We start from the raw sequence: 23206 nt of genomic DNA on the forward strand, positions 1-23206 counted from the left end.
AAAGATTTATTAAGTTTAGTTAATAACATCCATTTACTTGATTAACAAATTTAATGTAAGAAAGCTGGAGGCACACACACTGCATAATCCGTGCACAAAGTTGAAGTTATTGTAGAGCAATTTGGGGGGGGGTGGCTGCTCTCTCCCCCCCCAAAAAAAAAATATTGGTGAACTTCTGGCCCCAGTGATTCTCCGGCTGCTGGCTTGTGGCGTGGCAAAGTCAGACTGTTTCTTGCAGTGCCACCTGCTCTGCCACCCAAGCTCCACCCCCAAAGCACAACAGAAATCAACATGGGTTGAAGGCTTGGTCAACTGCCAATAGCAGGAGCCCAGCTCTAAGAATCATTTGCCTGTATTAAGTAGCTCTTCACTGCCTTCCCATTCCTCTCAATAAAGAGCCCTTGTGCCAGCTGGATGAATTACACACTATCTCTCGCTTGGCAAAGGATGTTGGCTTAAGAAAGGACACTGTGTTTTCCTGTGTGTGCACCTTGTACATCTCAGATAACGGGGCAGATTCTACAAGCATGACTTCCCTCTAGGCTGCTAAGGAAACGCCACCCTGAGCTCTACAGCGGATCCCGGCTGAGAATGAAACAGATCGCTCCTCTTTGGAGGAAAGGCGGCTCAGGTCTCTGGCTCTCCTGCAGGGCTCTCTTCTGGTGCCAGATCTATCACCACCTCTGGCACCCTCAGCTCCACCTGGGGTGGCCTCTCCTCAGCTTCCACCTCCAGCAGCCTCTCCTGAGCCTCCTCCCCAAGCTGTCTTTCCTCAGCTTCCACCTGGGGCGGCCCTTCCTCAGCTTCTGCCTTTTGTCCCTCAGAGGGTTCCTGAGGCAACGGCGTTGCGTCCTCTTCGGCAACGGCCCCATCCTGGTGCACAACAGCTTCCACAGGGGACCCCTGCCCAGAGCTGCCCGTATCGTTGTCGTAGCCCTGGAAGCTGCTGCGCACCTTCATGATGTACTTGTGAAGGACGCTGGCCCCGTCCAAGGGGTTGGCCGCTGTTCCGTTGGTGGCCACGGTGTGGCGCAGATGTTTCATCTCCGAGTGGAGGCGCACCACGGACTTGTTCAGCTCTGTCAAGCGGTTCCCCAGATCTGCGGACATTGACAATAGAGAGGATTTTTTAAAAGACTGGGAACCGTTTAGGCTGTATCTACAGAAACACTGTAAAGCACTGTAAAGCATGAAGAAGGCATCTGAAGAAGTGTGCATGCACACGAGAGCTCATACCAAGAACTAACTTAGTTGGTCTTTAAGGTGCTACTGGAAGGAATTTTTTTATTTTGACTATGACACGGCTACCTATCTGTAACTGTAAAGCATGGGTAGGCAAACTAAGGCCCAGGGGCCGGATCCAGCCCAATTGCCTTCTCAATCTGCCCCGCGGACGGTTCAGGAATCAGCGTGGTTTTACATGAGTAGAATGTGTCCTTTTATTTAAAATCTCTGGGTTATTTGTGGGGCATAAGAATTCATTTATATATTTTGTTCAAAATATAGTCCGGCCCCCCACAAGGTCCGAGGGAAGAATCATAAACATTCAGCTTTCTCAGGATGAATGCATGAGAAACTGTTGCCCAAGAATGCAGCTTCTGTAGAAGACAGAAGACAGGTGTTGAATAGTGGGAAAGATGGACGAAGGACACAGCTCTGCTGGATTCACAGCTCTCTATTGCAGCAGCTCCTAGAATCAGACTGACTGCAGCCTAGATGGCTGCTTTATATAATACGAAGTACAGCGGTACCTCAGGTTAAGTACTTAATTCGCTCTGGAGGTCCGTACTTAACCTAAAACTGTTCTTAACCTGAAGCACCACTTTAGCTAATGGGGCCTCTTGCTGCCGCTGCGCCACCAGAGCCCGATTTCTGTCCTCATCCTGAAAAAAAGTTCTAAACCTGAATAACCTGAATTTTATTTCTAACTACGCAGACAGAAAAGAATATACATCCTCTCTCTGTGAAAGCAGAGAGGCAACTGGTACAAAGAAACAGGAAACCAGTAATATTAACATCCGTCTCCCGTGAGACTTCCAACAGTCTGGAATCTCTGGAATGTAAACAGAGTCTTGTGACTCCAAAGCACTGCACAGTGGCAAAACAGAAACCTAACACCCGGTTGCAGAAGTCTGGCAGGGAGGGTAGTGGGCAAGCCCTTCTGGACATGGCACCCCATCAGGATCCCCCTTCCGAGGCAACACTGCTTACCTTTCCTGCGGCTCTCTTCAAACTCCCGCCGGGCCGTGTCGATGTAGCGCTGCACCAGCGCCTTCAGCACTTGGTGCCGGTAGGCAGCGCGGCCCTCCGTACGCTGGCCGCCCTCATTCGTGGAGGGGTTAGACTGGGGGGCAGAAGGGCAGAGTCAGGGGGTGACAGAGTTCCCAAACGAAACATGACAGGAGGGGGTCACACCTCCCAGAAGGGCCCCGGGGGGAGGCCTGCATCTGGAGGCTAGCAGGCGGGCAGTTGTGGCTGCAAAGCACTCTGCACATGCTTCAGCGTGCCCAGAGAGGCATGGCCTCCGAAATAATTAGTTGAAAAGCAAACAGATGCAAACAGATCCTTTATTACTGCGCTTTGCTTCACCTAGGTCGAGCTAAGATTATAATACTTCAGAATTTTTGGGAGTTCTAGCCCCTTTTTTGAATTTTGGTCATTTAAGGTTTATGATTTTTCTATTTCCTTCTGAGGAAACTGAATCGTTCAGGGAAACGAGGTTTGTAGCCGGCGTCCCGTTAAGGCTTTGTTCAGTTTTAGGTTTTTCTAATTGTTTCCTTAAACCTTATGATTTTTATTATTTAGTTTATTTCCATGAGATAATATTTCTAGTTGATTACTTCTCGTTTCAGGGATTTTCACGGTATTTCATTTGTTTTGTGCGATTATTTGAAAAGCAGAAGACGACAGGACATTATGGCACCAGGAGCGCACAGGCTTTTTTGTACAGCACGGAAGCAACTTGGCCTATAAACTATTTTTTAATTGATGCAACAGTCTTTCATAAATGTCACCGAATGGAGCACAAGGGGCACTGAAACTGAAGCCGCAGGTTCCCAGCACCAGCCTCCCCACTGCCTCCCCCTCGCTCTGTCCCTCCTCGCAGGCAGCAGAGGCTGCCCTGCCAAAAGCACTTCTAATGTGCTAGCTAGAAGGTCTTCTCCCTCGCCTCTCCCAGCACAAATCCAAAGGCTGAGGAAGAGAGCACGACAGCCCGAGTCGTGGGTGCAAGGAACACACCCTTGAAACAGCCCCAAAGGGAACTTACAATGGTTGAGATGGGAGGGTATTTCTGCTGGCGCTTTGGTTTGTAACAGCACAGGAAGCGGAAGAGGCCCCTGGGAGAAGATGGGGGAAGAAAGAGGTGAGCCGAGAGGCCCGTGAACAAGGCTGACTGTAATGTTTATTATTATTATTATTACTAACTTAACAAAATTTACATGCTGATTACTTGACCAAAAAACCTCTTCAGTGTTTTGCAAAGGACAAACGTTTGCTTCTGTCTTGCCTAGAAAGCAAGTGTTCCTATTTTCTAGGGACAGTCGTGGATTTACAGAAGCGGTCCTGGTTTCTGACCTGATTTTGGAATGTCCCACTTTTCCTTAGGACGTCCAGATTTTCACTGGAGAAATGTTGGAGTGTATGGAGTCATGTGACCACCCTGAGCCAAGGAGATCAGTAACTATGCAACCTTTAGAAGACACCTGAAGGCAGCCCTGTATAGGGAAATTATTTATGTTTAATGTTTAATGATGTTTTTATATAAGTTGGAAGCCCCACAGAGCAGCTGGGGCAACCCAGTCAGATGGGCAAGGTATAAATGTTGTTGTTGTTAAATAGGATGTCCCTATTTTCATTGGAGAAATGTTGGAGGGTATGCAGGTCTGAGTGGTTTTCTACTTCATCTGCACCTTCTAGGCAGAGGTCTGAGCACTTTCCCCCTTCCTCCTCTCCTTTCCAAGGGAAAACATGCACCTGCTTAGCGATAGATTGGAACCAATGGCAATCTGGGGACTAAATTGCTGCTTGCTCTGATTGAGCACTAAGCGGCGTCCCCCGTCCCCCCCGGGGAAAGCAGCAGGAACCAGAGGAAGTGTGGATAAGCCCTCAAGTATTGCTTAATAATATTTTGAAGCATGGATTAGAAACAAATTTAACATGTAAACAGAAATAAAGTCAGCAATCTTAAAGCATTTACACACAATAAAAGTTCATTTTAAAATAACAAAACTAAACCACTGGGCCTCTTGGGCTTGCTGATCTGAAGGTCAGCAGTTCGAATCCCCGCAACAGGGTGAGCTCCCGTCGCTCGGTCCCTGCTCTTGCCAATCTAGCAGTTCAAAAGCACGTCAAAGTGCATGTACCGTATTTTTCGCTCCATAGGGCGCACCTGACCATAGGGCGCACCTAGTTTTTAGAGGAGGAAAATACGGGAAAAAAATATTCTGAATCAAATGTTGCACTAAACTATTTAAAGGAGCAAAGCGGGCAGCTCCTGTCCGCTTTGCTGCTTTAAACTGAGCCTCAGAGGAGGGTAGGAAGGGGAACCATGGCTTATCTAAGTCCAGTTAATAATGCTGAGCCTGACTTATGGCCATCGAGATTAGCCTGGCCGTCTCAGTGGAAATCTGGGGAGGCTGGGGTGGACTTTCAGTGGTCAAAGTGTGGTTGTGTCTTCCTGCCCGGCATCTATTTCCTGCCCTCTTTCCCCCCTGCACCCCCGCACCCTGCTTTGAGGGAAGGAAGCCGAGCCATGGATCCTCTGCTCGCAACTGCAGTGGATTCCCTCCACTTTGAAGCAGGAAAGTGGGAGAGGAGCTGCTTACATGAGTGTAAGCTGCTCCCCTCCCACTTTCCTGCTTCAAAGCAATCACGGAGGAGGAATCCGCTGCAGCCGTGAGCAGCGGAGGATTCATGGTCCCCTTCCTTCCCTCCTCCATAGTTGCTTTGAAGCAGGAAAGTGGGAGAGGAGCTGCTTACACGAGTGTAAGCTGCTCCCCTCCCACATTGCCGCTTCAAAGCAATCACGGAGGAGGGAATCCGCTGCAGCCTCTAGCAGCGGAGGATCCATGGTCCCCTTCCTTCCCTCCTCCGTAGTTGCTTTGAAGCAGGAAAGTGGGAGAGGAGCTGCTTACACGAGTGTAAGCTGCTCCCCTCCCACATTGCCGCTTCAAAGGGAGCCCGGGAGGAGGGAATCTGCTACAGCTTCCCCCACCTCCCGCAGAAGCCGCACACTCTTTAAAGGGGCTGTGCGGCTTCTCCTGGCTTTTCTGGGAGGTGGGGGGATTCCCCCACCTCGTAGAAAAGCCTGCAGGAGCCACACAGCCTTTAAGAGGGCGCCGCTCTTGGGGGCTTTTCCCCCAGGAGGGAGAAGGGACTGATGCGGCCAGTCAGTCCCTTCTCCCTCCTGGAGAAAAGCCCGCAAGAGCGCACGAAGCTTGTGTGCGGCTCTTGAGGGCTTTTCCCACCTGCCTCCCCCCTGCATTCGCTCCATAGGACGCACACACATTTTCCCTTGCTTTTTAGGAGGGAATAAGTGCGTCCTATGGTGCGAAAAATACGGTAGATAAATAGGTACTGCTCCGGCGGGAAGGTAAATGGCATTTCTGTGCACTGCTCTGGCTCGCCAGAAGTGGCTTAGTCATGCTGGCCACATGACCCGGAAAAACTGTCTGTGGACAAACATCGGCTCCCTCGGCCAGCAAAGCGAGATGAGCGCCGCAACCCCAGAGTCGTTTGTGACTGGACTTAACTGTCAAGGGTCCCTTTACCTTTTTTAATAATAATAAAAAAAAGTTTGGGTGGGTTCCAAAAATAATACAATGATGGTGCCCTGCTATTATGGGCTGTCAAATTCAAGGACTGGTTCCTGGCAAATGGAGAAGGAGCATTGTAAAAATGTAAAAGCATCAACAGTTCTGCAGAAAGGGGGCATGTATAGAACATGCCAGTCCATAAAGTAAGCCAGTACTCTGCTGCCGAGGGCTAAGTTTAGCCCAGAACTATCAGAGTCGCCCCACCTCAAGGGTCTCAGGAGCAGCCGGACAAATTACCTGATGGCGTAGAAGATGGACTTTGGTGACGGGATGATGTTGAAGGGCACTGGCAGCGTCAAGCCTTCTCTGAAGAAAGACAAGTAGAGCTTGGAGCGGGCAAACTTCCACTCCACGTCGGCATCGTTCTGAAGAGCACAGGAGAGAAGAGGCGGCAAGGAAGACTCCGGTAAATACGAGGGGTGGTATGCCCCACGGAGGACCTTAAGGTCCATATATAGCAACACCCTAGAGGTCCCGGGCCCTAAGGAAGTTAGATTAGCCTCAACCAGAGCCAGGGTCTTTTCAGCACTGGCCCCAACTTGGTGGAACGCTCTGTCTCACGAGACCAGGGCCCTGCAGGATCTGATTTCTTTCCACAGGGCCTGTAAGACAGAGTTGTTCCGCCTGGCCTTTGGCTTGGAATCAACTTGATCCCCTCCCCCTCTTTCCTTTCTGCTTCTGTGATGGAACTCCTATTTGGGGACTTCCCTGGCTTTTTTCTGGCCCACGTAGGACCAGTCTGGATAGTTGGCCTTGGTGAAGATTTTACGTTTTCATCCCCCAAAAAGTTTTTGATTGAAATGAGGCTGCATTTTAATGTTGTACTTAATTTTGTTTTTAAGTTGTATTTTAATCAATTGTTTTTATACCTGGTGTTAGCTGCCCTGAGCCCGGTCTTGGCTGGGGAAGGTGGGGTATAAATAAAAAATTATTATTATTATTATTATTATTGTCAGAGCTGCTTGAAGATCCTAGCTCACAGAGGATCACGCTAGCCAGCGATCATTAAGTAAAAGTCTTTATTGAATTACAGTTTCCATTCTCACGCTGCTGCGCGCAACTCTACGTCTAGTAGCTAGATCGGCGAAGCTCCGTCTGAGTCTCCGCCCCGTGTGCACCAACTTAATATCCTAGCCTTGCTCCACCTTTTCCGCCTGACTGTCCTCCTCTGGGTCCCTCTACCCCCCGGGGCTTCTTCCTTCCGGGATTCTTCTGACGCTGACCCGGACCCTCCTGCCTCCTTGCGCCGGGCTTTAGGACCTGGTTCCCTTTCGGGGCTGCTTACTGCGCCGCCTTCCTCTGCATTTGAACTTGGCGCGCGCGCCCAACCTTCCACTTTCCTCTTAACCGTTTCTTCGCTCCCCGATGGAGGTGTGGCCACTCCTGACTCATGCCCTCCCTCCTGTGGTGAGCTGCCAGCGCTTCCCCCCTGGCTCCTTTCCTCTTCCCTGCTTCCTGGCGGTGACGCTGGTCCCGATTTCCAGCTGCTCCCCCCTGAGTCCCCTCTGGCTCTATCTTCCTGGGGTGCCCCCCTAGACTCCCCCCTTGCCCTGGCCACTGGTGCTCCTTTCTGTGAATCCTCTGATTCACTGGAAAGACTAGGAGATCTCGGGTCGTCGTCATCACTCATCTTTTCTTCTGCCTCCTCCCCTTCGCTCTCTGTTTCCTCCCTTGCCCGTGCCTCTGCTCCTAAACCCCTGACAATTATTATTATTATTATTATTATTATTATTATTATTATTATTCTAGAGCATCTTTGCTGTGCTCTTCAGTCCAAAAAGATCATTAAGAAAAGAAAAACAAACCCCCAGTCCTTGCCTGCAGGCTTACATAGGAGCACAGGCAAGTTGTCAGGCAATTGGTCCATCTCTCTCAGGATTATTAACAGTGCCAGGCAATGGCTCTCCGGGGTTTCAGATGGGGGGGGGCATTACTAGCCCTGCCTGGAGCTGCCATTGGAGACTGAGCCTTTTTCACGCAAGCAGGTGTGCTACCACTGAGCTGTGGGTCTTCCCTTAAGCCACAGGAACGCAGGGACCTACTTCATTCTGAGCCAGTCCTTTGAGTCCATCAACTCAGGGTTTCCCAAACTTGGGTCTCCAGCTGTTTTTGGACTACAACTCACATCATCCCTAGCTAGCGGGACCAGATGTGAACAGTAGTCCAAAAACAGCTGGAAACCCAAATCTGGGAAACCCTGAGCTAGCTTAATGACTGGCAGCAACTCTCCAGAGGGGGTGTGGTGGGTGCGTGTCTTGCCTAGCCCTAGTTGGAGACTGAGCCTGCGACTCTCTGTGTGCAGAGCAATTGCTGCACCATTTTGCAATCCAGAAACATGGAATGGACAGCAAAGACCAACAGCAGCTGCGTCTCCTGGGAGTAGCAGCATTGTCTGGAGATCAGCAGTGCAAGGGGGAGGCCCCGGGGAATCTGACCAATAGCAATTGAGAGCCATTGTGCATCACCCAGAAACATGGTGGATACGGTGCACTGAGGTCCCTTTGTTGGCTACAAGTAGGGATGTGTCAGAGGAGCCCGTTGAAAATGCAAATTGGAGTGGAAACCCCACACAATGGAATGGAAACAACCACACAAGGAAACACCAGTGGGCATTTGCTCTTTTTTTTTCTTCCAGTCTGTCTACAGCAGGCATAGGCAAACTCAGCCCTCCAGATGTTTTGGGACTACAACTCCCATCATCCCTAGCTAACAGGACCAGTGGTCAGGGATGATAGGAGTTGTAGTCCCAAAAACATCTGGAAGGCCGAGTTTGCCTATGCCTGATCTACTGTGTTGTTTTTGATGTTTCCTTTCCACTTGGAATTAATTACCTAAGTACAGGCCACAGCAGACAGCAAGAGGAAGCTGAATTGTAGTGGAATGGAAACAGCCCTGAGTTGTGATGAACCCAGCACAAGACGGAAGTTGCTGCATCCTCCCATCTCTAGCCGCAAGTCCCTGGAGAATGTAGAGCAGCCTTTCTCAACCTGTGGGTCCCCAGATGTATCAAGGCCGGAGCTCAGGGTTGATGGGAGTTGTAGTCCAACATCTAGGGACCCACAGGTTGAGAACTGCTGATGTAGAGAATGGATCTGGATCTGGAGATCCATCTCTCTGTTCCACACTTCCCAAACCCCGGTCCAATTCCAGTAGACGTAAGATGCCATGCAAAGGATAAGGTGGGCCCCTCTTACTCGCCTCTTGGTTCAGCACTCACCTCGATTTTCTGGAAGGACCTTGTAATCATGGCAATGAGCATGTTGAGGAGGACGACCACCATGACGATGGTGAAGACCCCATACAGCACCCTCCCCACCAGCTGAGCTACGAAGAAATTGGGCATGTCCACCACATCGTGTTTCTCCATCCCAAGCATGGTCCAGAAGAGGAACTGAAATGTCTCGTTGAAGCTGCATGAGAGAAGGGATACCAAGCTGAAACAGCTGGGGGTTTCAGGTCAGGGTACCCTCCCTCACCAGGCTTCCTCCAGGGGACATTCTCGTTCAATGTTTATTTCAACATTCATCTTGATCTGCTTGCACAAAACTTATGCAGAGGTTAGATTACTATATCCAGTCTTCATTGACCTTTCATTTTGATTTGCTTGTGGGGCAGTTATAGGACAAAGAGCATCCTGATACATGTGGGGTATTTACACATCTTCCTCAGATGGATTTGCGTATCAGCTAAACAAGCTCTAGCTTAGGGCCCCACTCTCTTGGGGGCCCCAAAAAAATTTAAAGGGAAAAAAACTGGATGTACATTTGCAAAATATAAGATAAAAAACAAATAAAATAAAACCTACATACAGCAACAGTGTTTTGTGTTGTGTGGTCTCCTATGATGTAAGTCATGGGCCCCGCCTGCTAGCCTAAAATATCACTGGTTTGCTCATTTCTATATATAGGGTGCCTACATTCTGCATGGACTGGTTGCATAGAGACTGGTTTTTAGAGACTAGATTATGAGTGTCTGTAAATTGTGTTTCTAAAGGAACTTTTGTTATTGCCAAATGCCAATGTGTTTGCATTATTAAGTTTGTTATGAATAAAAAAATCATTTTAAGTTAGAGCTTAATAATTAGTTCACTATTAATATACTTCTTAATTGTATTTCACTATTAATATACTTCTTCTTAATTGGTTTTCAGTTCAACAATTACTTTGATAAAATATGTATTTTGTTATGTGCAAGTGGCTTTAGATACCTACTGGGTTCATAAACTACCATATAGCATATATTCAACACAAAAAACAGCAACAATTTGTTGTTGACAAAGGACAGCTGGACATAGAAAGGGCCCCATTCCCTTCAGGAGCTGAGGGCCTCATCAAACCTAAATCTGGCCCTGGTCTTCCTGCTACTGCATTTAAAGCTGCTGTTTTCGCTGAGACACCTGCACTGCAGGGGTTGGACTAGATGACCCTTGTGTCCCTTCCAGCTCTAAGATTCTATAATTCCATTATTTCCCTGTCACTTTCCAATCTGTAAAAAGCCCCTTTCTTTCTTTTTTAAGTGGACAACAGAGCCCCTCAATTCGTTCTAATTGTGCGCACCTGAAGTTCCAGCACACGTTTGAATCCCTCTCGTGAAATACTGACAGTCTGGGGGCACCCACAGGCAACTCACCGGTTTTGCCATTTGAGCAGGTGGTGACACTGGATTTTGGGTTTTCTCCTGAGACCCAAAGCAGCTGGATTGCATTCAGCCTTATTGGATCCATTGCTCCGTGTCCGCTTCTCTGGAGCAGCAGAAAACAACCTTTCTCCCTCCTCTATGTGACATCCTTTTATATATTTGAACATGGCTATCATATCACCCCTTAACCTCCTCTTCTCCAGGCTAAACATGCCCAGCTCCCTTAGCCGTTCCTCATAAGGCATCGTTTCCAGGCCTTTGACCATTTTGGTTGCCCTCCTCTGGACACGTTCCAGTTTGTCAGTGTCCTTCTTGAACTGTGGTGCCCAGAACTGGACACAGTACTCCAGGTGAGGTCTGACCAGAGCAGAATACAGTGGCACTATTACTTCCCTTGATCTAGATGCTATACTCCTATTGAGGCAGCCTAGAATTGCATTGGCTTTTTTAGCTGCCGCGTCACACTGTTGGCTCATATACTATGCTGATTTTGTGTAAGCTGATTTCTGCACTTTTGTGGACTATACATTATGTAAATAACAATAAATGGGTATCTTGGACCCCTCCTGAGGCAGCCAAAGAGCTGCTACCTGACGACTGCTTCCTGCTATAGACGCAAAGAGTCTGAGTGCCAAGATCAGGTCTAGGTAACCATCTTCAGCTCAAGAGCTTCTTTCCCTCTCGGGGATCCTTCTCAGGGGCTGCATTCCCGTGGTGGGCAGAGATGGAGGCAAATGTAGGTGGAGCAATGGGTTTTGCTCCTAACTTTGTGGGGGCCCTACATACATGGGGTTGCTGGGTGGTCTCCCCTTTTGAGTACTGGCCAGGTTCAGAACTTGCTTGGCAAGGAGGTCAAAACACTGGACTTTGGCCCAGCGCCTTGGACAATCTCCTAGCTGTCCAATCTCATCCTTTTTAGCCACCCTTGATTCCACCAAGTCAGCTGCCGTACCTCCCCAGCTTCTCAGAGTCTTGGTAGTGGACGTAGACGTTGTTCATCCCACACAGGAAGGCCGTCAAGATGATCACCATGATGAACATGAACCTGGAGAGGAGGAGAAGCAGAAGGAAGCGAAAAAGCTAAAGAAAAGCAGGTCACCTGTTGTTATAAGAATTCGAAGGTCCCAAATATAAAATAAACGTTCATAAATGTACAAGGCAAACGCATACATAACTATATAAACCATGTGTCCGAAATAGTACAGGAAAGCAATCCTGAAGCCATTTTGACTCTCCCAAAGGAGGGAGGAAATGGGGGAAGCCTTCCCTTTGTCTTTTTGCTTACAAATCCTGTCTGAAGGCCGTATTTGTGCATGAATAGGGTGAGCCTATGACCTGGGACTCAGGAACTAAAGTATTTACCATCGCAAAAGAATGGCCAGGCTGCCCAGGTAAAATCAGCGACCATTAACAGGTATCCTGGCAGACAGGATTTCTGCTGTAGACCGCCTCCTTCTGCGATGTATTTCTGCTGTAGACCCTCCTCTTCCTGTGATGTATGTATGATGTTTTTGGGGGTGGTCTTGAGCAACAGGGTAGGCAGTTTCAAAAGTCTATATAAGGACTTGCGCACCATTGTTCTGGGTTCCTCCTCCCTCCTGCGTGTGGTGAGTGGGGACCCCGTTGCAACAGCTAATAAAGATCAGGCTCACTAGCCGCTTTGCTTCTCAATATACTCTGGTTGGCCTCTGTTATTTTCTCCTAACAACAGGGAACCTACTTAAGGACTCTATATGGGCTCTTGGGATCACTGCAGATGGTGACAGCAGTCACAAAATTAAAAGACGCCCGCTTCTTGGGAGAAAAGCAATGACAAATCTAGACAGCACCCTAAAAAGCGGAGACATCACCTTGCCAACAAAGGTCCGTATAGTTAAAGCTCTGGTTTTCCCAGTAGTGATGTATGGAAGTGAGAGCTGGACCATAAAGAAGGCTGATCGCCGAAGAATTAACGCTTTTGAATTATGGTGCTGGAGGAGACTCTTGAGAGTCCCCTGGACTGTAAGAAGATCAAACCTCTCCATTCTTAAGGAAATCAGCCCTGAGTGCTCACTGGAAGGACAGATCCTGAAGGTGCGGCTGCAATACTTTGGCCACCTCATGAGAAGAGAAGACTCCCTGGAAAAGACCCTGATGCTGGGAAAGATGGAGGGCACAAGGAGAAGCGGACGACAGAGGATGAGATGGTTGGACAGTGTTCTCGAAGATTCCAGCATGAGTTTGACCAAACTGGGGGAGGCAGTGGAAGACAGGAGTGCCTGGCGTGCTCTGGTCCAGGGGGTCACGAAGAGTCAGAAATGACTAAACGACTAAACAACAACAACAACGGGCTCTTGGATACCCCATAAGGGAAAAGGAGCAGAGTTTTTCCTATAACAGCTATTATTGTTCTCAATTTGTTTTCTTCACAAATACAACATTAAAACCAGCAAAACAAAGCCAAGAGGCTAGGGCAGCATCCCACACACACACCTGATCATGTCATCGATCATCTTGCCAATGGAGATCTGCAGGGTCCCCAAAGTTTCGTGGGCAGGCAAGATGTAAGCCATACGGGTGAAGCTCAGCATGCTGGTCACTGCAAAGAGCACCTCGGCCATGAACTGGGGGTCTTCGGTGTGCCACTCCTGACGGTCTGGGTCACAAAAGGGAGGGAGGATGAGTGCCAGGTGACACCTGTGTCAGGTGGCGCACACCTTTTGCAAGTCAGCTTCCCTGCTCCATTGTCTCCATCGGTCACAGCCCTTCCTTGTACGTTGCTGTACCAATGTCTGAAGCCTTTTCCTTTACCTTCTAAACCAGGGGTCAGCAAACTTACCACGCCTCAGGCTGGTGTCTTCAGCGCCGATCACGTGGCGGGCCAGAGGGCAGGGGAGTGTGTGCCTATACGCGTGCACACACACTATTTCCGGCGCACTTCTGGGTTGGAGGAGCATCGGAAATAGCTTGTGCGCATGTGTACGGGCCTCCTCCGACCCGGATGTGCACCAGAAATAACACTTGTGCATGCGCAAATAACACTTGCACATGCGCACAAGCTATTTCCGGTGCTCCTCCGACCCGGAAGTGGGCAGCCACGCAGCGCAGAGCTGGTAAGAGTGGGCGGCGGCAGCAGGTAGCAGGGGTCACCACAGGCCAGATAAACGAGTCCCTCGGACCTTATCCGGCCCACAGACCTTTGTTTGGGGACCTCTGTTCTAAAGGCTGCCTTCCCCGACTCCCATCAGCCCCTGCCAGAGTGGCCATAGTTTTCTTGGGCTGATGGGAGATGCAGTTCAAAACGTCTGGAGGGAGCAGGGGTGGGCAAGGCTGGGCGAAGTCAGTGGGGACCTGGATTGTGTTTAATCATGTGACAGCAATTCCCAGTTTGTATCCCCCTCTCCCAAAGGAAAAACAAACAAATGTTTCCCAGTTGAACGGCAATATTATTTCAACAATGTGCAGGTGTGCATATGCTTACCTGTCTTGGAGGCAAATATTACAAGGGGCTCGGTTTGGAGCCAGGATTTCTCTAAATTAATGAAGAATTTTTTTAACGGCTGGAATTTCACGTCTCTCACATTTGTGATAAGCAAGAACTGAATTTAAGATGCAAAGAGAATGAAGAATCTGAGGAATCTTAGAAGAAAGTGGCTGTGGGATCAGGACAAAGTCCCATCTATTCCAGCATCCTGTTCTGGCAGGGGCCAATCAGAATCCAAAAAGGGAACCCCCTGAGTCTCCAAGCCCTGGGACTTCACACAGTGGAAGTGAAACATAGCCATTGTGGTGAATTGAAACTCACATGATCTCATGCGATCTAATGTCAAAGGGAAATGTGAATTTTACTTCCTCTATGCTGAACTTTCAAACAGGTGCACCAATGGAACCAGTAAAAGGCCCAAAGGTAAAGGACTCCTGGACAGCTAAGTCCAGTTAAAGGCGACTATGGGGTTGTGGCGCTCATCTCACTTTCAGGCCGAGGGAACTGGCGTTTGTCCACAGACAGCTTTCCGGGTCATGTGGCCAGCAGGACTAAACCGCTTCTGGTGCTGCTTCTTTGTGTGTATAATTTTTATTAAATTTTCTGCTTTACAATTTAAAGAACTCATTTTTACATCCTTAAAATATCAGTGACTTGACTTATTCTCTTTCCATGGTTCATTTTACATATCATAAATCCTTGCAAATTCTACAAAAACTATACCATTCAGTATTCCATTATTGCACCCATGAAAACGCTGCTGAATTTATCTTAATGCTTCCAGCGTTTTCAGCTGCATATATTCAATCAACGTTTCCCAGTCTTCTCTAGGGTAGAGAAGATTAGAGAAGATGACTAAACCGCTTCTGATGCAATGGGACCCCGTGACAGAAGCCAGAGCTCACGGAATCGCAACACAGAAGAAGGAACGAGACCCCGGCTTGTGGGAGGTGCTCACCCGCTTTTGTGTAGTAACGGCATTCTGCAGACTCCTTGTTATCCAGACAGAAAACACGGCCCTGGAAGAATATCAGGAGCCTGAGGACAAAAGAGGCCAGGTACATGCTGAGCATGACGATGTCCAGGAAGTTCCACCAGTCCAAGAGGTAGCTGCGGAAGCCCTCGATCCAAACCTCTTTGCACTCAAACCAGAAGAAACCTGGAGGAGGAAAGCACAGGGGATCAAACCCCACCACTGGCCACAGCTGGAGGAGGGGCAACCTTGGCTGGTCCTTGCCATGGCCCAGGGCTCTGGATCCCCATCCTTGGGGGAAGAGGCCATGGGTTCAGGGGACATCTCGGGCCGCGAGGAGGAGTGCCACTGCCAGTCTGACCTGGGCCACACAGACCTGCCACCCATATCATGTGCAGCGAAGTCTCCCAGAAGTCCTGGTTCCGCCCCGAAAAGGTCTCGTTGTTGTACTCCAGCACCAGGGACTCTGCCAGCAGGAAGACCAGGAACCAGACATACGAGGCCGAATGCAGAAGGAACTTGATCACGGGGATCTTCAGCATTTTGGCAGGCTGATGAGAGAAGTGGCACACAGCATGTTAGGAGAGGGCATGCGCCCCACAGATGCACATCAGCCTGCCTTAACCCACTGCCTTCCAGGTGTTTCGGACTATAACACCCACCAGCCCCAACCAGCTATGGTGATGTGCAAGTCTGGCATGGATAATGTCACAAAGGCCATTTCCGTTCCATCAAAAATATTAAGAAATCTGCATTTCTAAAAAAAAGAAGAAGCATTTTTTACTTGGCATTATAGGTGAGGATATTAATAGACAGGATATAAAATTGTTTTTATATGCAACAACAGCGGCAAGAGTGTTGTTGGCCCAGAAATGGAAGCAAGAAGAAATACCGATGAAAGAAGAACCGCAGATGAAATTAATGGACGACGCAGAATTGCATAAAATGACAGGAAGGATTCGAAACCTGCCGGACCAGAGATTTACAGAAGATTGGAAGAAATGTACGAACTATTTGAAGAGCAACTGTAATCAACAAATTATGCCAGTAGGACTACAAGAAGTTTTGTAAGGAGAAATATATGAAATATTGCAAAGAAGAGAAAGAAGAGAGACATTAGTTATGAGATTTAAATGTAATAGTGAAAATAAGAAGTGTATATTAAGAGATAAGATTGGAAAATTTTCAGATGTGATTGATGGAAGTAAAAAAAAATGGGATAAGATACAAAAGTATGTTTAATAACTGTTGAAAATGGTATGTTAAAAAACTAATAAAAATTATATGTTTTTAAAAAAAGAAATAGCAATTAACTACAGTAGTCTTTCAGGGGTTAAACAATACAGACTGCAAAAAAAGGATGCTGGAAGACATATTCAGTAGGCACCAGGAGATCAACAAGGAGGACCCCCAAGCTGCCTACGGGCTGAAGAGGCCAAGACCACGTTGGCTGGGAAGAGGGCGGTGCGTTATGCCTGGACACAAACCCCTCACCTTGGATCTAGGGGCCACGTAGTAGAGAAGGCACAGGAACGGCATCCCCATGAAGATGGAGCTGGAGATGAAGACCTTCCAGAGATTGGTGCTGCCCCTCCAGCTCTGCAGGCTCCCACACCAGATGGACGACAGCACTTGCTGGCAGATGGGGTGGGCGACAAACTGGGGGGGAAATAAGGTGGAAAGGTCTCTACTGGATCAAAGCAAAGGCTAGGCACCCTGTGCAGGAGAATGGCCCACACTGCCTTAAATCCGGCACTTTGTGGCTTAGGGCCCTCGTATTTATGGGACTGCCTCTCCTGGTCTGCTCCGCAGAGGACCTTAAGGTCCATGAATCATCATAGTTTAGAGGTCCCGGGCCCTAAGGAAGTCAGATGATCCTCGGCCAGGGCCAGGGCCTTCTCAGTGATTGCTCCAACCTGGTGGAATGCTCTGTCCCATGAGACCAGGGCCCTGCAAGATTTAACCTCCTTCTGCAGGGTCTGTAAGACAGAGCTATTCCGCCTGGCTTTCAATTTGAATTTAGCCTGATCTTTTATTCCCCTTCCTTCCCTCCCTTTTTTATGAAGATTCCCCGCTCTGGGATCCCACAGCTAATTCTCCCCTGGTCTCCTCGCTGGCCCAAATAGGACTAATTTAGCAAGCTAGCCCTGGTGATCATCTAATGTTTATTGGATGGATTCCCCCCCTAAATTGATTTTTTTATTCTGAAATTATTATCCACGTTTTATACTGTATTTTATGCTGGTCTTTTGTTGCATCAATTAAGTGTTTTAAATCTGTTGTTAGCTGCCCTGAGCCTGGTTTTCTGAACGGGGAAGGGCGGGATATAAATAAAAAGCCCACCTGCTTCTGGTTGTAGTTGACAGCCAGGCGAAGCCTCGCCAAGTTGGGGATGCCCTCCTCAAAGGCCTGGTCATTGAAGTCCTCCTCTTCCTCGTCATTCGAGGAATCCGCCACGTCATTCAAGACGGCCGTCACCTCGCTCTGGTTGCGGCACATTCCCAGCAGCTCAAAGGCAAACTCCTGGCACAGCTGCTCCAGGGCCAGGTACTCGGGCTGGACGGGAGGACAAGGCAGGGTCAAGGAAGGAAGGGTCTGGCTCCGACTCGGAAGGGCAGCACAAGGGCCCAGCCCAATTCTGAAGAGAACGGCTTTTCTGTCTGCAGAATCTGAAATGCCCGGATGCATAGCATGGTCTACATGGACTCCCAAACCCCAACTCCTTCCTCTAAAAAGAATCAGGCTTGTGATGTGAATATTGTGGAATTAAAATGCAATGTCAGTGTCAGGGCTGAGGAACAACTGGTGGCCTTCCAGATGTTGTTGGACTCCCAGCCCACATGGCCAATGTTCAGGGATGATGGGAGTTGTGGTCCACCAGTACCTGGAGGGCCGTAGATGTTCCCCACCTTGACCTACTGTCAGGCTTTGGGGAATCGGATCTCTGCTTCGGTGGCAGTAAATAAGCAGATCAAATAAAAAGAGCATTCTTACCAATTTACCATAGATTCTGGCGTATTAGGTGACTGGGTGTATAAAACGACCCCCCGGATTGGCAGCTGCCAATTGGGGGGGGTCGACTTATACCCCTAGTCTTATGCGATGCTAAGCCAGCTTCGCTGGACGGCTTCCAGCTGCCCAGCGAACCCATACCTGGCATATAAGACGACCCCCGACTTTTTAGAGGATTTTCCAGGGTAAAAAATTCGTCTTATACGCCAGAAACTATGGTATTTAATAATCACAGCAAGTGACAAAGGAAGGCATATCTTTCTAGAAATGGCGTCGCTTCCAGTAGAGGCTCACCCCCTCAGTCCACATTAATCTCGATCACTCCAACATTGGGTAATCTGAGCTTGTTGCCACTGGGCTCTCTGTTCTATCACTCTCAAAGCCCAACAGTCGTGGGCGAAGGGGGGGTCAGGAATGCCATCCAAGGACACTGAATGTGCCAGCTGTCTCTCTCCTGGTGTTTTCTAGCTGTTCCTCACCCAGTATTTCCCAGATTTTCCCCTCTGTACTATGCCCCTCTGCAAACCGCTGTTCTAAATCAACACTGTCCTCCTGCCCTTGGGAAGGTTCGGGGGGGGGAGGCTCCCACCATTCCTCCTCAGTCCAGTCCCTGACACCTACACGGTGGGTACGGCCAGAGACAGACCTTGAATTCGGGCTCCTTCTTAGAGAGGCGCTTGAGCTCTCGGCTGAGCTTGAAGGCCGTCAACATGGCGTCTTCGCTGGCGATGGAGAGGTGCGCCCGGCTGGCGATGCCCTTGTAAGTGTTGATGCGAGAAAGCGAGAACTTGAGCAGGTCAAACTTGCGGCCGTTGGAGCACTCCAGGCAGGAGCACGAGACCTTGTGCGGCCCCGGGATGGCGTGGCCTTTCTTCATCAGCATGTCCACGATTTCGTAGAGGTCCTTCTCGCAAGCCAAGGTGAGGGGCGTCACGCCCGGGGCAAAGCGGGAGTTGTCGATGGAGTTGTCAAACAAGGCCGAGGAGAAGGACTTGATGTCCATCTTGCGGCCTTTCTCCTGGTCCAGGCGGTCCAGCAGCAGCTTGACCACGGTGGGCTGGTTGGTATCCACGGCAACCAGCAAGGCCTCATGGATCTGGCGGAAGTCAAACTTGACAATGCGCAGCAGCGTCTTGGTGATCTCCTCACCGCCCGTGCGGATGGCCAGGTTGAGAGCCTCTCGCCACGCCCGGTCCTCGGCCTCATCCAGCTGCCTCAGGATCCCGTCGCTCACCTGCAGCAGCTGCTGGACCTTCATCAGCTGCCCGTCTTGGATGGCGTTGAGGAGGCCTTCCGGGAACTTCAACTTCTTGTTCACAATTTCTTTCCAATCGGGTTGCTAAGGGGGTGGATGGAAAGACAACAAGGGTCATTCTCAAAGCTGTGGGCGGTTGTTTAGGGTTTTCTAAAATGGACTTGAGAAATGCAAGATGTTTATGCCCTTGGGGAATCTAGGTTTGCAAGGTGGTAGAAGGATCTGCATTGCAGTCTGTAAAAGGATTTTTGAGAGCAATGAAGAACACTGACGCCTCTTGCAGGGATTGGCTGAGCTGCCCTAAATGCAGAAGGGCAAGGCAAGATTCCACCGGGTACCACTGGAAAGGAGCAGGTCTGGAAGCAGAGGGGCTGAGGGATGAATTAAACAGAATCCTGTTTCCACACCATTTGTGCTGCTTGTGTGGCTCTGCTCATCTGCAGCGCCAGTGGCTGCCTTCAGAAGCGCTTTGCTTGTTTAGCCATTGCCATCGCTGTTCTTTTCACATTCCCCCTGGGCAAAGCAACTCTTTATTATTTACTGGTTAGATTCCCGTCACACTCCTCCTATCTACTGGTTTCAAAACAGTTTGCAGCAGTTTCCTCGAATGCAACCTACAGGTTCCCCAGGGGAGATGGCAAAGGGAGTGGGGTGCTTGCTAACAGCCGCTCAGAAAAGCTCCAGCTGCAAAGCTGATGATTGACTGTGGCACCTCAGTTCCTATGCAGATTGGCCTGAGGGGCGCCTGCCTGCAAGGTGTTGATGGGGGTGGAGGAGAGCAAGGGAGAAAGCTGTCTCTCTATCAGGGTTTGCATTGCTTCAAGCCCTCACCCAGAGAGTATCCAGCAGCGACCACTGGCCTGTTTCGTTAGGAATACATTCTTCACAAAACAGATAAGGTTCCTTTAAGTTTAAAAAAGCCTTCCAGAAGTTTCTGAAATGTGTGGGAGTGGCACTCCAGGCTTAACTGGTGTCAGGAAGGAAGATGAGTTTGCAATTTTGAGGGGGCAAGAGGAGAGCACACATTGTAAAGAGCTTGTAAATATTAGTACAGTGGATGCTCGGGTTGCGAATGTGATCCGTGCGGGATGCACGTTCGCAACCTGCAGCGTTTGCAACCTGCAGTAGCTCGTCTGCACACGCATGAGTTGTGATTCGGGGCTTCTGCACATGCGCAAAGCACGATTTAGCGCTTCTGTGCATTTGCGACCCCCGAAACCCGGAAGTAACCCATTCCGCTACTTCCAGGTTTCGGCGGGTCCGTAACCCGAAAAAACACAACCTGAAGTGTCTGTAACCCGAGGTATGAGTGTAGCTTAAATGCTTGTACAGTGATATCTTGGGTTAAGTACTTAATTCATTCCGGAGGTCCGTACTTAACCTGAAACTGTTCTTAACCTGAAGCACCACTTTAGCTAATGGGGCCTCCTGCTGCCGCTGCGCTGCCAGAGCATGATTTCTGTTCTCATCCTGAAGCAAAGTTCTTAACCTGAAGCACTATTTCTGGGTTAGCGGAATCTGTAACCTGAAGCGTATGTAACCCAAGGTACCACTGTATACTCAAATGCTTGCATAATGTAATTTCTTAACAGTACATTCGAGTGTGACTACAGTTCTTGTCGTCTGCCACCAGGGAAGCTGTGCTATGCACTTTAGGAAGTGGTTATAGTCAGTAACATCTAAAGTATTATGTTCAGGTGTCAATACTTATGTTCTGGGGCAGCAACATTGCACGCGGGCATGGAGGAATTTAGCCAGAGCATCACAAGTGCACAAGCCCCACCAAATGGTCACTTTCAGCTTTGACTTTTTATTTTTTTCAAAAAATAGTATTGAATCACTGACAGGCTGCAAAAGGGACACCTGAATGGGGGGGGGGGTCATCTGTGGTGGTGGAGACTAGGGGCAGAGACAAAGGGGGGGGAGCAGGAAGCTGTCAGGTGTGGTAGCTAAAAAAAGTGAGGCTGCAGGACCCCGTGACTCTCACTCAGAACCTAAAGACAGAAGGAGCCTTTGGCTGACGCAGGAGGTGAGCAGGAAGCTGCAGCATTATAATGGATTAGCACCAAGTGAAGACTGCAGCAGCAGCAGCCCACCTCCCTTCTGGCTGGTTCGTTTTCCGCCCTGCACCCTGGAGAAGGCTGAGACCTTTCCCTGCTGGGGCAAAATGTAAGCTCGCCTCTCAGCAGTTCAGAAAATCGAGCAGAGATTTATTTTTATCACATGTGGTGGGATTGGAGTGAAATTAAAAAATTCTGGGAAATGATATACAATGAATTGAAGAAAATGTTCCAATTAACATTTGTAAAAAAACCTGAAGCATTTTTGTTAGGGATTGTAGGAAAAGACCTGCCAAGGAAACTGAACATATTCATGTATGCGACAGCGGCGGCAAGAGTCTTAATAGCAGAAGGATGGAAGAATGAGGAAATTCCTACCAAAGAACTGTGGCAAGGGAAATTGATGGACTGTGTGGAACTGGCAAAATTGACGCACAAACTCCGTGATAAGGACAACTGTGACTTTAAAGAAGAATAGGAACCTTTTACAAAGTACTTAAAGAAACAACAAAATGAACTGGACTCCTTGGCAGGTTTTGAATTAACAAACACAAATTTATTATTGGTAATGTATAGACAGATAATTTAAAGATCTTTATAATTTTATAATATGCAGAGAATAACATGTGCTGAAAAACCAGAGAGTGGAGCTGAGGGAAGTTTGGGCGGGGGGGGGGGCGAGGGTGGGTTTTTCTTGGGGAGGCGGGAGGGAAAAACATGGGGGGGTGAGGATGAAATGTCTTTGATAAATTGTTATGCTGAAATTCTTAATGAAAATTATTTTTTTTAAAAAAAAGGTAGGGAAGAAAATCTAGCAGAGAAGCAGCAGCCGACAGTAGAGAAAGTCACCCAAACCAAAAGGGAATATCTATCTATCTGTCTGTCTGTCTGTCTGTCGATCTGTCTATCACATCGTGGAGCCCCCGTCCCCGCTCTGCACTCACCGTGATTCCATCGAGCTCCAGTGCCATCTTGCCCAGGGCAGACGTGCCAGCTCCTTACAGGTGTGACTGGCAAGGGATGCTCTAGGTCCTTCCCCTTCCAGCAGAACGAAACCAGGGAAGGCCTGGCCAAAAAGAAGGTGCCCTGCTTCTCCTCCAGGCTTTCCTCTCCAGCCCTCTGCCTGTGCAGATCTCTTGTTTTTCCCTGGCAGGGGCAGGAGCAGGCAGGAGCGCAGTGGGGCCCACCTGCCAACCCCCCAGGGGGCTGGGTTGCCACATGAACGCCATGGGCAGCCTCCAGAAAGGCCTCACCCTGCTCCCCCAGGAGCCTGGGCTGTTTGTCACCGCAGCCGGTTCCTGCTCTCAGCTCCCTCCTCCCTCCCTGCCTCTCTCCCTTTGCACATCTGCCCTGCAAGTCCCCAGCCCCTTCCGTCTCTCTTTCCTGCCTCAGGCCAACATGGAAGGCAACTGGGGTGGCAGAAAGGGGGACGGGCTGGGGAAAGGAGCATTGAACCGATGGCGCAATTCTCTCCTTTGGTGAGTTCCTTTCCAGGTAATTCACCGGCTGGGTTCTCTTTTTGAACTTGGTGTAATGCACTGTCAGAAACTCTGCGCTCCGTAGTTCGAACTATGAGCATCTCCAAAGGAATGGTCCTCCCACATCAATTAAATGCACTTTTTAATGTTGGTCTGGTCTAGTAGACAGCACATTGTTGGCAACATACTCCTAAAATCCCCACTCAGCGGTTTCATGGGGGATAACATTGAAGCCTAAGGAACCCCACACTGAAGGCTCCGTGGGGCCAAGCGTCACCCTCCGGAAGTGACTGTCCAAGTAGGACCAGAAGCACCGCAAAGCGATGCCCCCCACCCTTAACTCAGACAGCTGCTCCAGACGGATGCCATGGTCGTTGGCATCAAAAGCCACTGAGAGGTCGAGGACACATTTCTCTTGCCTCTCTCCTGTGGGAAAATGATTGCTTGTACATAAGAGCATGAGCAGAGTTCTTATTATTGCAGAGTGATTTTACAGCACGAGATATTGCTA

At 49.1% G+C, this 23206-nt stretch overlaps 1 protein-coding gene across 2 annotated transcripts; it reads right to left on the minus strand.

Annotated features, from left to right (window-relative positions):
* LOC310705057 (short transient receptor potential channel 2-like) lies at positions 1-23105 on the minus strand. Of its 2 annotated transcripts, XM_083499386.1 has the most exons (13): positions 22162-23105; positions 18549-19241; positions 17234-17446; positions 16385-16549; positions 15267-15441; positions 14876-15076; positions 12927-13089; positions 11407-11499; positions 9034-9226; positions 6054-6181; positions 3269-3338; positions 2212-2344; positions 1-1100 (listed from the first exon to the last, which is right to left on the minus strand). In XM_083499386.1, exons 1-13 carry the CDS (start codon positions 22186-22188, stop codon positions 628-630), a joined length of 2727 nt encoding a protein of 908 aa, XP_083355512.1. In that variant the 5' UTR covers positions 22189-23105; the 3' UTR covers positions 1-627. The 2 variants fall into 2 exon arrangements, with proteins under 2 accessions (XP_083355512.1, XP_083355513.1); XM_083499387.1 differs by lacking the exon at positions 16385-16549 and having other exon boundaries at positions 22162-23104.
* Positions 23106-23206: the final 101 nt, after the last annotated feature.

This window comes from Podarcis liolepis (assembly GCF_965112155.1).
Source record: "Podarcis liolepis genome assembly, chromosome: 4".
Classification (NCBI taxonomy): domain Eukaryota; kingdom Metazoa; phylum Chordata; class Lepidosauria; order Squamata; family Lacertidae; genus Podarcis; species Podarcis liolepis.

Bases quoted from the DNA above. Each gene is read 5' to 3' on its own strand.
- LOC310705057 (XM_083499386.1), bottom strand. From the start codon at position 22,188: ATGGCACTGGAGCTCGATGGAATCACG. The intron at 17,447-18,548 runs GTCTGTCTCTGG...CCTCCCGTCCAG, and splicing joins AGAAGGAGCCCGAATTCAAG to CCCGAGTACCTGGCCCTGGA. The intron at 1,101-2,211 runs GTAAGCAGTGTT...CAATGTCCGCAG, and splicing joins TGAAGAGAGCCGCAGGAAAG to ATCTGGGGAACCGCTTGACA.